The sequence below is a fragment of the Salvia splendens genome, chromosome 8, assembly GCF_004379255.2.
Source record: "Salvia splendens isolate huo1 chromosome 8, SspV2, whole genome shotgun sequence".
In the NCBI taxonomy this organism is placed as follows: Eukaryota; Viridiplantae; Streptophyta; class Magnoliopsida; order Lamiales; family Lamiaceae; genus Salvia; species Salvia splendens.
In genome coordinates, this window is record NC_056039.1 from 28,742,075 (window position 1) to 28,756,328 (window position 14,254).

The 14,254-nt window shown below is 38.1% G+C and overlaps 2 protein-coding genes across 3 annotated transcripts; both read right to left on the reverse strand.

Moving 5' to 3' along the window:
- Positions 1 to 3,230: 3,230 nt before the first annotated feature.
- LOC121745172 (BAG family molecular chaperone regulator 5, mitochondrial-like) lies at positions 3,231 to 4,934 on the reverse strand. Of its 2 annotated transcripts, XM_042138976.1 has the most exons (3): positions 4,483 to 4,934; positions 3,669 to 4,023; positions 3,231 to 3,497 (listed from the first exon to the last, which is right to left on the reverse strand). In XM_042138976.1, exons 1-2 carry the CDS (start codon positions 4,786 to 4,788, stop codon positions 3,679 to 3,681), a joined length of 651 nt encoding a protein of 216 aa, XP_041994910.1. In that variant the 5' UTR covers positions 4,789 to 4,934; the 3' UTR covers positions 3,231 to 3,497; positions 3,669 to 3,678. The 2 variants fall into 2 exon arrangements, with proteins under 2 accessions (XP_041994910.1, XP_041994909.1); XM_042138975.1 differs by lacking the exon at positions 3,231 to 3,497 and having other exon boundaries at positions 3,578 to 4,023.
- Positions 4,935 to 5,207: 273 nt separating this feature from the next.
- LOC121745171 (fumarylacetoacetase-like) lies at positions 5,208 to 8,839 on the reverse strand. The gene is made up of 14 exons (XM_042138974.1): positions 8,529 to 8,839; positions 7,917 to 7,995; positions 7,671 to 7,729; positions 7,459 to 7,583; positions 7,309 to 7,383; positions 6,844 to 6,919; positions 6,630 to 6,729; positions 6,497 to 6,556; positions 6,261 to 6,331; positions 6,114 to 6,176; positions 5,917 to 5,981; positions 5,724 to 5,820; positions 5,489 to 5,614; positions 5,208 to 5,405 (listed from the first exon to the last, which is right to left on the reverse strand). Exons 1-14 carry the CDS (start codon positions 8,730 to 8,732, stop codon positions 5,343 to 5,345), a joined length of 1,263 nt encoding a protein of 420 aa, XP_041994908.1. The 5' UTR covers positions 8,733 to 8,839; the 3' UTR covers positions 5,208 to 5,342.
- Positions 8,840 to 14,254: the final 5,415 nt, after the last annotated feature.

Below are 14,254 nucleotides of genomic sequence, written 5' to 3' on the forward strand. Positions count from 1 at the left end.
AGTGGAGGAAAGAAACTGATCAAGTGGAACTATGTGAGTCGTCATCTGGATTTAATGGTCCACGTGATCAGTGCAAATCGAATTTGATCGGTAGTACAGTGACTGAGTTGACAAAGGCAGGTGATGATAAGACGTGTGCAGTAATTAGAGAGGTGTTAGGCGGCGCCAACTGTCACAATGAAGAGACGTCTTGGAGAGAAGGAGGAAGCGTATCGGAGAAGCTTTGTCACCTGGCACTCTTAAAAGGTGCGCCTGCACGTGAAGAGTCGCACAAGTCTGAACAGGCAGAGAGATCTCAAACTGGCAAGAATCTCAACAGTCGGGGTTGCAGTATAAAAAGGGTTTTTCGGATCTCACTTTCCATCAACTAACTTCAGAACCTTTGTGCTATCCTCATCTAATTCTCTCCAAGTTCAAATCACCCGAAATCATAATCAGAAAGTAATGCAGGGCAATCAACTCGAGACTTTCAATACTTCCTCATTTTCTTCAGGAGCCGGTATCAACAGTGATAATCAGAGATCCTTGTCACCACCCAGCCCACCAACCACCAGAACCTCATTATTGCCTCATAGATTCATCGGCCCACTCCAATATGTGGACCCGGTTGACATCAGGCGTATGGACTCCGTACTCAGAAAATTTCCCACCGTCGCTGACCCCGTGGAGGTTTACACCGCCCTCAAAGCTCGCCTAGGAATTTCTCGGTCTAAGGACCCCGCTTCGCCACCACCCGCAGAGGAGGATGACTCCATCAAAAGAACGCGCCACCGAACGAAGGACCAACTGCTTCTTGAAGCTGAGGGTTCAAGGTAGCAAGCGGATGAGAAGAGACAAGCGCACCAAGGGACCAAGGCAGCCGTAGAAGCAAGCAAGACTGTGGAGGGCAGACAGAAGAGAGCAGAGGAAGAGAGCGAGCGGAAGAAGGAAGAAAGTATCCTTCCTCCTCCCAAGAAGGGCCACCATACCAACCAAGGTATGTGGCTTACTAACGCTGCCAACATGCTTCTCCCAGAAGGAGAAAAAGAATAAAAATACCAAGAAGAAGGAGCTCCGATGAGCACAAACGCCATGAAGGCAATAAGGAAGGCCTGTGAAATGGAGGCTATTAGGAAGGCGTGCAACATCCCGTGATTCAACCATCTAGAAGGCAGTAGTATCACCCTTAACTCTGTTTCTTTGTGTAAACTGTGTTTTGACTCCATTATCACACTTAGTCCTGTGTATGGACTAAGTGTGAGAAGTTTATGAAAATTGTTGTCTGTTTTGCCTATGTATTATATTTTTCTATATTTGTTAGCATGTGTTGATCGCTGGCACTGCCTCACACTTAGCCCAATATCTGGTCTAAGTGTGAGAAGTTTCCATTGATTGATGTTGTGCCGTTGCCTCTGCCTAACCCTTTTTTCCACTGCATCCAGTCCCTCGAGGACGAGTTCATATGCAGTGGGGAGGGGGGACGGGTTAGTTACAGTAGAATCATACATGCTAAAAATTTTAACAAAATTAACAAATTCCAGTTAGTAATAAAATAGGCAATATGCATGAAGTTGGATAATTGGAAGACTTGATTACTTTTTGGAAGAGTTAGAAAAATGATTCAGTATGCTCACGTGTAAAAACTTGATTGCAAAAACTTGATCAATTTGAACGACGCAAGTATGATGGAAACGCTCAATTTCTAAACCAACTGTGAAGCCTCTCTATATGTGAGTTATAAGCCAAAAGTAGAACACTTTCTACTATTTTTACAAAAGGAAACTTTACGAGAGGCTGACTTTTAATATTGAGATGACAATTGCACAAGTAGTAAGGATTAAAGGCATTAGGACTTAGCCTTTTGAGCCATTTTCTTCCTTCGTTCCACAAACCCGCCTCACTAATCAAGGCACCCCTTAGTTAACCACGTTGAGCCCATACACTCTTACCCATTCCTTGAAACCTTAAAACCAAATTCAAAGTTTCATATCACATGAGAAAAGAGGGTCAAAGAGATGAATTTTGTCAAGGGAAACAAAAGGGGATGGCGATAGAATGGTCGAAATGAAGGGCAGCCGGGTTGATCAAGTTAGACAATCGGGTTGATCATATAAAAAGAAATGAAGAAAAGGGTTTGAGAAAAAGAGGGGAGGAAATAGTTGTAACCTGACCCAGAAAATCAAAAGTCAGGAAATAAGCCGGAAGTTATAAGGCTAAAGGTCAAAATTTGACCAAGAAGGAGCATCAAGCAGAGGAAGAAATAAATACCCCAAATCTGATCCAGCGACTTTAGTCAAATCTTTGGCTTTTTGACTCATGTTATTTTTCTTTACAAATTTTATTTTAAACTTAGAACCCCTAGGACCCTACCCTAATATGTTACTACCTTTGAGCCTCGTTACAACCCAAAACAAAGGCCTTAAGTAACTATCTTGTGCAGTCCGATTCAAAGTATTAAATTTATGCAACACCGAGTGAACAAGTCCTAACATCTCTGATGAGAAATGAGTGACTGAGTGAATCCAACAGTGGTTTTTAAATTGAGCAATCTTGACAAGCTGGCACATTGATCAAGCAAAAGCGAAAGAGAAGGAACACAAGCTACTGGCAAATGGATTGACCTCGACCTCGGGTATGATTGTTGGAAAATTATTTGGTCTAATGCATAAATAATTCTTGTATTCATTTATTTTCCAAAAATGGTTTCATAAATTCACAAGCCCATCAAATATATATGGACTATTATGAATTTCTTGTATTAATTTATTTGTAAAAATTATTTTTAAATATAAAAATTAATTTTTATAAATAATTTTTTTTTTAAATTTCGGTTGAACTGCCGAACCGGCCCGGAACCGACGGTTCAGGCCAAAAACCGGCGGTTTTTAACCGCCTCGTGAACCGGCGGTTTTTTTAACCGGAATCGCCGGGACCCTTGGCAGGCCGGTTCCGGTTCATGCATATGATGAACCGTGAACCGCCGGTTCATGAACCGGAACCGGCAGTTCGGAACTTTTGTACATGCCTCTGTATGAGTATTTAGTTAGATTATCTACTTTGGTGGGAACACCTGGGTTGTTCTGCCATGAAACGGCGACGTTTTCCCTGAACTACCACAACCGTTTACTTTTTGGAATAAAACTCCCACATATTAGAGCTATTGAATCAAATCATTGTTCAATTTAAATGGAGTAAAATAAAACTGAATATCCATTCGAAACTAACAATTCACCGACACAACATGACTAACTAAAAGGAAACAAATACTGGTAGTAATAAATAAACAGCAATCCATTAGATGCAAGCTTGACAACCAAGTGACTTTGCCAGACCTGTATCTTGGCACATGTAGTCTCTTTATGCTATAGCATTTAAATCTTACATCACTTTATTACTACACTCCCTGACCATAACATGGAGTAACATAAAATGAAACACGATTAAATGTGAGCAGATGATGCCTCAAGGTATGTTTGCTATCCATTTAATCGTTCCCCATATTTGTGGCTGGTTCTTTCCTTTGGCGATGAGCCATGTAGAGATCCAAACAAGACGTGTTGCAGTAAATGAGAGAGTTAAATGGGGAGGGAAGCAACAATAAGGAAATAAGAGCAAGGGATATTATAAGTATCATTATTCAGTTTATGTATACACATTAAGTTCAGATGTATAATACTATACGAGTGTACCTAATTAAGGTTATTGGTCGCGGAGAAATCTTTGAAGGCACTGGAAGCCCAAATTCTCCGCACAGAACCTCTCCATTTCATGGCCACCTCCTACATCTTTGCAAGCCTCCTGTTCAAGCCCTGCAACAATATCATCCCAATCCCTCAAATGTCCGTCCCATTGCTCAACTCGACTATCTGAAACCGCATCGAGTATCTCCTGCAACCCCACAATCTTGCGACTCACATCCCTCCTCAGCTCTCTCACATTAGGATCGAGTCCAGGCACTGCATCCAGCCTAAATAACAGTCTCATTAATGCCTCATTGATCTTCATCTTCTCCAGTGCACTGCTACGCACAGCATCAACCGTCTCCTGCCAGATTCATATATTCATGAGATGTGATCTAATAAGTACTGATATTTAACACAAATGATAATCAGAGAGTCAGAAGGTGAGCAAAAATGTCGGTGCTGACTGGTAAAATTTGACTTGAGAGTGTTTGTGGGGTCTAAATTTGACCGAGATAAAAGCAGAGATTTCATGCATCAGCGACTGGCAGTAATCATTCAAGTGCCAAGCATTAAAATTAAATTAGGCAAAATTTGGATGGATGCGAACAAATTATAAAAATTAATAATATCGTCTACAGTAAATCCATAGCAAAGAAAAACAGGCTAAATTGATCACTCAACGAATTGAAATTTGAAAAGGAGATGAGCTCGAGCGATTTAGCATATTTTTATGAGTGGTGATTACACAACACGATCGAGAATTTGTAGTGATTCAGCATAAATAATTGCGATCGGAAGAATTGAAAATCGGAGATCATGCCTGGCGTTGGATGAGTTTCTGCCAGTGATTGGCTTCCGAATTGACGGCGGAGATCTTCCTGACGAGAGCGCGGACCACGTGAGATCTGAAGGCCGCCTGTATCTTAACAGCGGCGGAGGATTGGGGATGAGGAGGGAGGTGAACAGTAATCGGGATAGGTTGCGAAGTGGGCTGGGAGGGGGCGATAGGGATTCCGGTAGTTTTGGAGCCAGGCTCAGAGCTGTCATTCTTATTACTATAAACAACAGTTGTGGTGGCGGTGGCGGTGGAAGAAAAGAAACGGTGGCTGCGGGAGGAGGACTTCATTTTGAGGAGAAGGGAAAGCGAGAAAAGAGAGTGAGGTTGCGGAATGTAGACGTTTCTAAAAAAGTTTATCTTGGCGCCTATTACGGCTTCGGCTATTCACTACTGCCCGTTAATTGGGGGACCAATGTCTGGCTTTATCTCGCTACATATAATATTCTGTTACTAATAATAATCCAGTGGCCAAATATTAATGAAGGAACGGGTTTTAATGAATGCATGCATATGAAAAATAGCGCAAAAATTGCAAATGAAAGAGCAATACAAAGACGTCATCCTAAAAAACTTGGAAGTTTGAAAAAATATGAATTTTGCTTCGTTTAAACAGTACAGACAGGATTCACTAACGAGTGAACCCAGTATTGATGAAAAGCCGCCTACTCATTTTTTGAAAAGTCAGATTTGATAAAGGCATAAAGCAATGAAGCCAAAAACAATGAATAGAACTGACTGGGGAATATCCAATTATTTGCCCGTTCCATATTCACTACTGATACAGTTTCACAGAACAATCAAGTACAATCTGAAGCAGAGACAGCCGAAAACTGAAGCAGTTCTTAAGGTAGCGAAGGAAGAATCTTCCCGGAGCATGTTCCAAAGCCAACATTATAACCATCACCCTGCAATCGAATCAGACACTCCTGTTGGGAAGGGCTATAAAGCCACGAAGCAGAGAAAAAGTAAATATTTAAAGAAACTTCACCTTGCAGTAGCCAGTGAAAATGACTTCATCTCCGTCTTCCAGAAAAGTACGACTGGTTCCACCGAAAGATAATGGTTTTTGTCCATTCCAGGATAACTCTAGTAAGCACCCATAAGAATCAGGTTCCTGCATATGAATAAAGACAGTAGCATACAAGTAGAACAAAAGTGATAATTAGCCAACAAAGAAACAAGTAGCTTAAGTGCTTTCATGGCCAGTAATGATAATATCTTACAGGTCCACTTATAGTTCCGGTTCCAAGGAGGTCGCCAGGCCTTAAGTTGCAACCGTTGATAGTCTGATGGGCAAGTTGCTGAGTTATCGTCCAATATCTGCACCACCAGAACAGATTTGGATTCACAAAAACTCCAGATGATCAAGTCAAAGAGATCGTCAAAAACTATAAGATAAGGCTGATAACTTCATACAGGTGTCTGAAGTTGCTTCGGGTAAGGACATGTGCATCTTTCTGTCCAGCTGGTACAATGGAGACCTGGCAGCGGCAAGGCCAAATTTCCTTTTATAAGCAAATATAAAGGGTTTCATAAACATGAGAAGATAGGGGTTACAAGAGTTTATCATTGATGCTCATCGGCATGTGTGTGTGTGAAGGACAGACAAAAACCTGCAAGGAGATATCATAGTTTTGGGATTTCTTCTCAGCAAGATATGGCAAGGGAGTGGGATTCTGCAATTAAGACATGTGCAAATAATTATATGCATGAAAAGACCAGGCAACCATATTGCTGTTAAAATCAGAAATTATATGTACCTGCTGTGGAGCATCTAAAGCAAACTGTTCCAGAGCATCTAAGGTCACAATCCACGGGGATAGAGTTGTGGCTGCAGAGGATCCACATATAAAAAAGTAAGCTATCGCTGACTGGAAGTTCCCTCAGAATATTGATGATATTGAAAGAATAAAGAGATTATCTACAATTATTGGCAAGTAAATTTTTGACAACATTATAGTTATAATTCACCATGGCAATGAGAATGGTTTATTACCGAAACTTTTTCCCAGAAAAGGACCAAGAGGCACATACTCCCATGCCTGAATGTCTCTAGCTGTCAAAAGCAGCATCATAAGTGAGTCACATATTTCTGCATGAATTAATATTATAGAAATCTCTGTCCATACCACTCCAGTCGTTCATCAAGACAAGTCCGAATATATGGTTTGCAGCTTCATTGACATCAACAGGTTTCCCCAACTCATTTCCAGGACCAACTACAGTAGCCTAAACACATCTCGAACAAGAACTCTTGAGATATGGTAATTATATCTAGCTGATAACATTCTAAAACACAGATGCTATTTTAATAAGCTAGCCTATCAGTGTCAAATACCTTACCATTTCCAGTTCAAAATCCAACTTGCGAGAAGGTCCAAAATACGGAAGAGAATTTCCAGCTGGATGGCCCTGCCCTCTGGATCACAGAAAGGACTTAAGTCAACATGGTTTCCAAGTATCTAATTTACTAATAGGGACTACAAGAACGTATCAGACAATTTTCCCTTTCTAATGGATGTTTTAATGCCCTTATACCTAACTGCAACCACTAAATAAAAATTTAACATTATAGTCCTGCAAGACTATGGAGGCTCTTATAGATAGAACTATTATTTTAGTAGAACAATATCCATTGGAAATTTATGAGTTTCAGATATCAAACGTTATTAGTCAATATAACTTTAAGTACATTACATTCCCCTGAGGCATAATTATACTGAACAATTAAGATTCAGCTTTCCCAACCTACATAAAGAGACTCAATTGAGCTTTTGAAAATATGGTAATGATTTCTCTTTTTGCAACCTTGGTCTTATTATATCAGTGCCAGAGATGACAATAGAGGATGCACGTCCATGATAAGCAATAGGGATGTGAAACCTGAAAAATATGAAGCCATTAGAGGATCATAAAAACAAGAGATTATTCATCTTTACGAAATTATAAATTGCATACCAGTTAGGGTTGATTGCATTTTCTGGCCCTCGAAACATAACTCCGCAGTTATATGCGTGATGTTTAGATGCAAAGAAGTCCGAGTAATCCCCTATTGTAATGGGAAGAAGCATTTGGACCTGGTTCTGTCGCATCAACAAGGATCAAATGTCAAATGCCAATATATAACATTTGGATGGATCATGCAAATCCAAAACTGTATAGACAAGTACCATAGGCACAAGTGCTTTCTCCCTCAAACTAGCATTATCACGCAATATTGACTCTTCAGCTGCAAGCACATAAGGAACTTGTGACTACAAGGAGAGTATGAATAATGAGAATTTTATTGATCTCACAAAACACATATAAAAATAATTATAAGCATGATCATGTAAGCAGATGCTGTAGGTTTACTCTAATGTTCATGAAAACAGAAATAGATTATAGGATGCCTAGTATCAATTTGAGCAGCCAACCTGACAATAGCTTTTGCAATGTTGTACGAGCTTCCGTCCACGCAGGACGCCCCAATTCCAAGAATTTGTTGAGATTAGACTGTAAAAAATGCGATGAACAACATTGATCAAAAAATTTCATATTGTTTTCCATAATAGAGTAGTAGTAAAAATTATTTTACAAACTTCAGAGGCAATTTATTGAGAAACAATTTCATCTGTCATAAAGAGAGAATTTGATACTAATATTGTTTAGGAATTATTATAAAATATTAGGCCATTGGCTTAATCCTTCTCCGGCGTCTAGCTACACCACCAAGAATTATGTCAAAAGATGAATTCAAACCAGAAAGGCGCTGGGCTTCATTATAGTTAAATTCGAGAGTTATTTGTGTAAATGTGTTTCTTAATTTAACTAGATTCCCTTATGCTCTAGTAGCTTCTTTGATGATGCAATTGCTACCCCTCACACCGGCTGCGTGATTAGGCGCCAATACACAAAATTCGGGTATAGAGAAAACGTGTGGTTGCCACAGCACAGAAGGTCAACTCAAAATGCACAAAATTAGCATGTTTCGCAACCTCCGAGGTTCGAATTGAAAGCTAAAACAAAAAGTGGGGAGCAAAAGAGACCTGATTGAAGCAATCGGAGTTTCTGAGAAGCGAGCCGTGGAAGAGACCGGCCGACGCAAGGACGGAGAGATCGAGCACATATTCTCCTATGGCAACAGCCGGTCTGGGATCGGAAGCCGGTTCGCGCTTGAAGACGCCGTAGGGAAGGTTCTGAATCGGGAAGTGCGAGTCCGGGTGGACTTCAATGAATGACTTAAGAACCATTTCCAACAAGTGAGGGGTGAAACGATGTTGTCTGGAGTGAGAGGAGAGGAGAGGAGAGACAGTGACGACGCGAGAGTGAAAGGTTATGGGTTGCTAACGTAGGCCGAAAATGGAGTCGAACACGTGTCCATACTCTAATCCACTTTTTTAATTGTCTCACTCCATATTTTCATTTTCATTTTCATTTTCATTTTCTCCCGGCGCGACGTGCAAAACAACTGTTGGGCGGGACTTTACGACGGGGACGCAGGCCCGTCCCTTCGCACGCCAATTTTCAGGGGCCTCTGAAATATTTCGGCCCATATACATGTATTCCTATTTTTTTAGCCCAACAAAGCTATTTCTCTTGTATAGCAACGCCCAGGCCTTTTTCTAGCACCGTGACTCCAATTCTGATCGGTTTCTTTTCCCGATCGTAGACCTGGGAGCGGCCTGCTCGTGTTCGGTGTTCCTCATCGACAAACGCCGCAACAGGGACCAGCTCACCAGAGCCATCGTTGATCGCTTCTGCAGCGCCTGCCATCGTCGGCCATTGCGATTGAGAGCAACGCAAACGCATCAATTTATCTTTTTTTCTATAGTATATTTCTTTAAAATGCATTGTCTTTTTTTCTTTAATTATCATATAGCTTTAAAATGTATTGTCTTTTTTTCTTTAATTATCATATAGCTTTAAAATGTATTGTCTTTTTTTCTATAGTGGTAGGCCTCATTTTAGATTTTTGCACAGGGCCTCTGATTTTGTCGGGACGGCCATGCGGGGACCGCATTAGAGGCGGCGGTCTCGCCATCTTCTCAAGCTCTACACTAGTTTATTTACCTCCCTCCGCCACAAAAATTGCTCGTAGTTCAATCTTAAGTCATACTACGTTTCTTAAATATTACTCCCTATATCCCACTTATGAGGAGTATGGGTAATCTCACTATAAATGAGATATTTATTTTTATAGCAAAAAAACAATATTTTATATCTCTTTAACTTTATTTCTCATTCTTCTTTTTTCTTACTTTCACTTTTTTTCACTTTTCATTTAAGTACTAAACACAACTACATAAAAACTTTGGCTAAAGAGTGTTATTTATGAATTCCCTAAATACTCCTAAATAGTAGTCCCTCGTATCACAGAAGTAGGCATTTTAGGTTGGACGGACATGTATTTTAATGCATAATTCGTAAAATAAAATAAATGAAGAAAGAATAAATAATTAAAGTATTGTTAGTGGATAATGAGTCTCGGTTCATTAGAGAGAAAATAATTTCCAAAATTAGAATGAGCATACTCTTGTAGGAAGAAGTAAAGAGGAAAGGGTGCATATTTTGGTGGGACGGAGTAATAGTATTTTATATACATTAAATACTACTTCATTCTTCCACTATTAATTGACACCCTTATTTTTTAGTACTACTTTTTGTAATGTCATATTTCATTAACTCATTTCACTCATATTTTATTATAAAATTGATATATAAAGTAAGTTTCATATTTCACTAACTTTTTTCACTCTCTTTCCACTATGTTTCTCAAAATCCATGCCAAGTCAATCGATGTCGATTAACGAGGAATAGAGGGAGGGAGTATTAATTAAATCATAGACTTTATACTTATTATATTATTTTAATACGCTCTAGGTTGGTTTTCACAATGATTAAGAAAATGTATCGTACAATAAAAATATAGAATCAGTTGGGATATATCGAAAAATCCCCAATTCCAAAGATTTATAGGATAATTTTAAAAAATTACATGTTTATATTAAAATATTTTATAGAGTATAACACATTTAGACATGCATCATGTCCGAATAAACAACTTATGTATACTCTAAGCTATGTACTATACACATTGCCTTCGTGTACTCCACCGAGAAATGGAGTTTTATATCACGTCAAAGACTAAAAAGGACCCGACCATAAATGGAGTTTTATATCACGTCAAAGACTAAAAAGGACCCGACCATGATATGATCACAAAGCAACTATATATCCGCATCAAGGGAAGAATCTAGATCATATTACTTTACCAATTGTGCATTAAAATCCGTGTCGTTTCAAATGTTTCTATTTTTTGAATACGGAGGGAGTATCTGAAACAAGATCATAACAAATGTTGTTGAATGTGTGTATGGTGTGAGAGACATTTTCCGGAGGTGAGATGGCACTTTTGATTTTATCTGTTATGGTGGGATGATCTGGTACGGAGCATGTGAGTTTTCCAAGTTTGTAATATGAAGGCTCTTCATTAGATGTGATACATGCACTATCATGCAAGACCTTAAAAATTGGGATACACACCTTTTGAATTTGATCACCCACGTTCTTAATATTTTATGTAATTCATTAAAAAAATTGCAATGTGCCTGCAAAATTAAAAGAAAGAAAAAGTTTATATTTCAATATATTTTTTTATTAAGAATGTAAAAAATAATAAAATACTACATAAAAAATTTGAATGCTTTAACAATTTTATGAAAATATAAATTTTAATACTCTCCCACGCTCATTTTGGTCTGTCCATTCAAATCGGTACTCTCACGATCTTGTCATAAGTGATATGTTTCTTATGGCCACTAGATCTAAGAAAATGATTTATATTTCATTATATTTCGCTAAAAAAGTAAATGACTCACTTTAAGTGGAACATCCTAAAAAGGAATTCGAGCAACTATGGTAATACGAATAGAATATCCTTTTTTATGAAAATTGCTTCACAATTTTTTCTCTATTTCTCTCTCCTATTTTACCCATTAATTTTGCACGTTACATCGAAACTCGATAAAAAAATTAATCACATGTTTTAAACTCAGTTGTTTAATATTTTAAAGCTATGGAGTTAATATTTTCTCTTGTTCTTTCTCAAAATTTTGTTTGCCAACTCAATTCTAACATGCAACAAATTCAAATTAGATATATATTATAGTATATTAATACTAATTGAATTTACAATTTTGATTTTAATCTTTACTTCCAAAATATTAATTTATATAAATACTTAATAAAAAATATTCACATATTTTTAACTCATACATTTAATATTTTAAAGTCATATAATTTACATCTTCTTATTCCTATTCGTTATATCACACAATAAAATTAAAATTTAATATAGTATTATATTAATACCAATTGAGTTTACTGTCATAATTCTAAGGAATTTCATAATTTTATTTCTTTTACTTTCTAAAAATCTAGTTTTCCAAAAATTCTTAATTTGTAAGTTTCAGTCGAATTCCATGGTCATAGGGATGTCAATTTAGCCCACAACTCGTGGGCTAGGCCGAATAGCCCGCCAAATTTATACGGTTAGGGTTGAAAATTTTCAGCCCGATAAAATTACAGCCTGATTAGCCCGCACCCGATTAGCCTGCAACCCGTTAGAGCCAGACCCAAAAACCCAATGGGCTGGCCCGAAAATCCGATAAAATTTATATTGTTCTATTTGTTTGACTCTAATTCGACACTCCATTGATTATTTTATAATATAGATTACTGAAAAAAATAACTTTCTATTTTATATATTAAATATATAGATTATATATTAAGCTTTTATTAATATAATAAAAGATAAATGAATTAGAAACATCAAATTCACTAAAAAATATATTTAAATTTCTAAACATGCTTTAAAATTTCTTGATGTTTTATGTTTTATTTTGCATAAATCTCAAATATTAGTATTTGATCATATTTATGTTTGAGTTTACTCATATATCTCAAATTTATCATAATTAAATATTTTACATTTTATAAATATAACTAATTTTTATCATTATTTATTGGATTGACCGCATGTTAATTTTATCGGTAGCAACCCGATTAACACGATGTGCTAGCCCGAATCCCGAGCTTCTAGGGTTATGGTTGAACTTTTATAACCCGAAAAAATAACAACCCGATTAGCCCGCACCCGATTGACCCGCAACCCGAATAGGGTTGGCTCGAAACCCGGTGGGCTGGCCCGATTGACATCCCTATCATAAATCATAATCCAATGATATAAATATGGAACGTAGGTCATCTTCTATTACTTATATCATCATAATTCAAAATCAAGACCAAATTTTCACCATTAGATTTTGAAATGAGTGGATGAGTGAAGTGCTGATAGAAATACTGTGTGTGCTTTTATGCTAGGTCAAACTTCTCAAACCAGAGAATCCGCTAGATCACAAGGTCTAGGAACTCGGAGGATCTCAGAAGTCTCAGTCGTTGGACACACAAATTCCGCATTCAAAACCCTTAACCCGCTATACTATGAATTAGTACAAGGAAGCAGGGATCGATCCCACGAAGATGGACACGTAAGAAAGCATTTAGAAGACTCTGGAAAAGTGAATGGCTGCTGCCACGCAAACTTGGGTTGAGGTGGAACTATTACTAGACTCAGGAATTAAATCTAACAATATACCTAGGAAACTGTAAACATCATGCATGCTTGGAACATATTTGTAACTACGAGATATCTAACTAAGTTCCTCGACCGAGTAAACGACTACCTAATATAGCTAGACAGAAAGCGAGTAAACAATGGGGACCATTTTCTAGAAACAACAAGTACGGATGAAAAACTGCAGATAACAAACTACGAATTTAACTAACAACGATATGCATTCCTTACCTGATTCAAACGTGAACATGAAGAAAAACAGAGCAGATTTCCAGATTCAAACAGAATGTAAAAGTTCGGACGTCGAAAACTTGTGATTAGCCGGAAGTTAAACAGATCTACATATACTAGACGGAAGGAAATAAAAATACGGAAATGAGGCATCAAATTACGACTACTCTGTTCAGATCCACACGTCGGATGCTCAATCCACTCCGGATCCAAACAATCCGAACCCAACTACAACCAAAATCAACTCCATAAACTCCAATTCAGCAAATCTATTCCGATCAACAACAATCGTCAACGATTCTACTCCAATTCAACAAGCAAATGCGAAAAGCACCCAATCGAGTAAATAACGACGAACTCAGAAATAAACATCATTCATACTCAAAATAAACATCGCCATATCAGAAAACAGAAATTGCATAAAACCTGGTTAATTCGACAGAAAAAACAGAGTCGAGCTTCGAATAGCGAAGCTCGATGAAATTCACAGTAACAGAAATGAAATAAAAGCTGTAAATTGTATCTTCGCTCTACGCAAGGACGGTGTTACCCAACAACTAACAGAAAGTGAAACCCAAAATCTCTTACAACTCCCGGGACATCCCCCTAAGTGTGTAGAAGTAAGTGAGCTAAAAGAGCCAAAAACCCCAGCGTCTCCCCCCCAAAAAAGGTCCCCTTCTGACTGCATGCTCTTGCTCTTATATAGGCGCGGGGGATCTTCTAGAAGCCTTCGCAGAAATCTCAGTTCTGCCCTTCAGCTTCGCTGCTTCCTCCGTCTAGTCATTTTTCTCCATATTGCTCACTTTTATAGCCGATTCCCTTCGCCATGCAATCGTCCTTCTTTTCTTTCTGGACCTGGCGAAACTTTCTACACACATGGCTTAAACAAATGTGTTAGACCCCGTA

Coding starts and splice junctions, on each gene's coding strand:
- LOC121745172 (XM_042138976.1), bottom strand. CDS start 4,788: ATGAAGTCCTCCTCCCGCAGCCACCGTTTCTTTTCTTCCACCGCCACC. Junction 4,024..4,482: donor AGAAACTCATCCAACGCCAG/GCATGATCTCCG, acceptor TGAATCTGGCAG/GAGACGGTTGATGCTGTGCG.
- LOC121745171 (XM_042138974.1), bottom strand. CDS start 8,732: ATGGTTCTTAAGTCATTCATTGAAGTCCACCCGGACTCGCACTTCCCG. Junction 7,730..7,916: donor ATTGCAAAAGCTATTGTCAG/GTTGGCTGCTCA, acceptor ATGTGCTTGCAG/CTGAAGAGTCAATATTGCGT. Junction 5,821..5,916: donor CGAAGCAACTTCAGACACCT/GTATGAAGTTAT, acceptor CTGGTGGTGCAG/ATATTGGACGATAACTCAGC.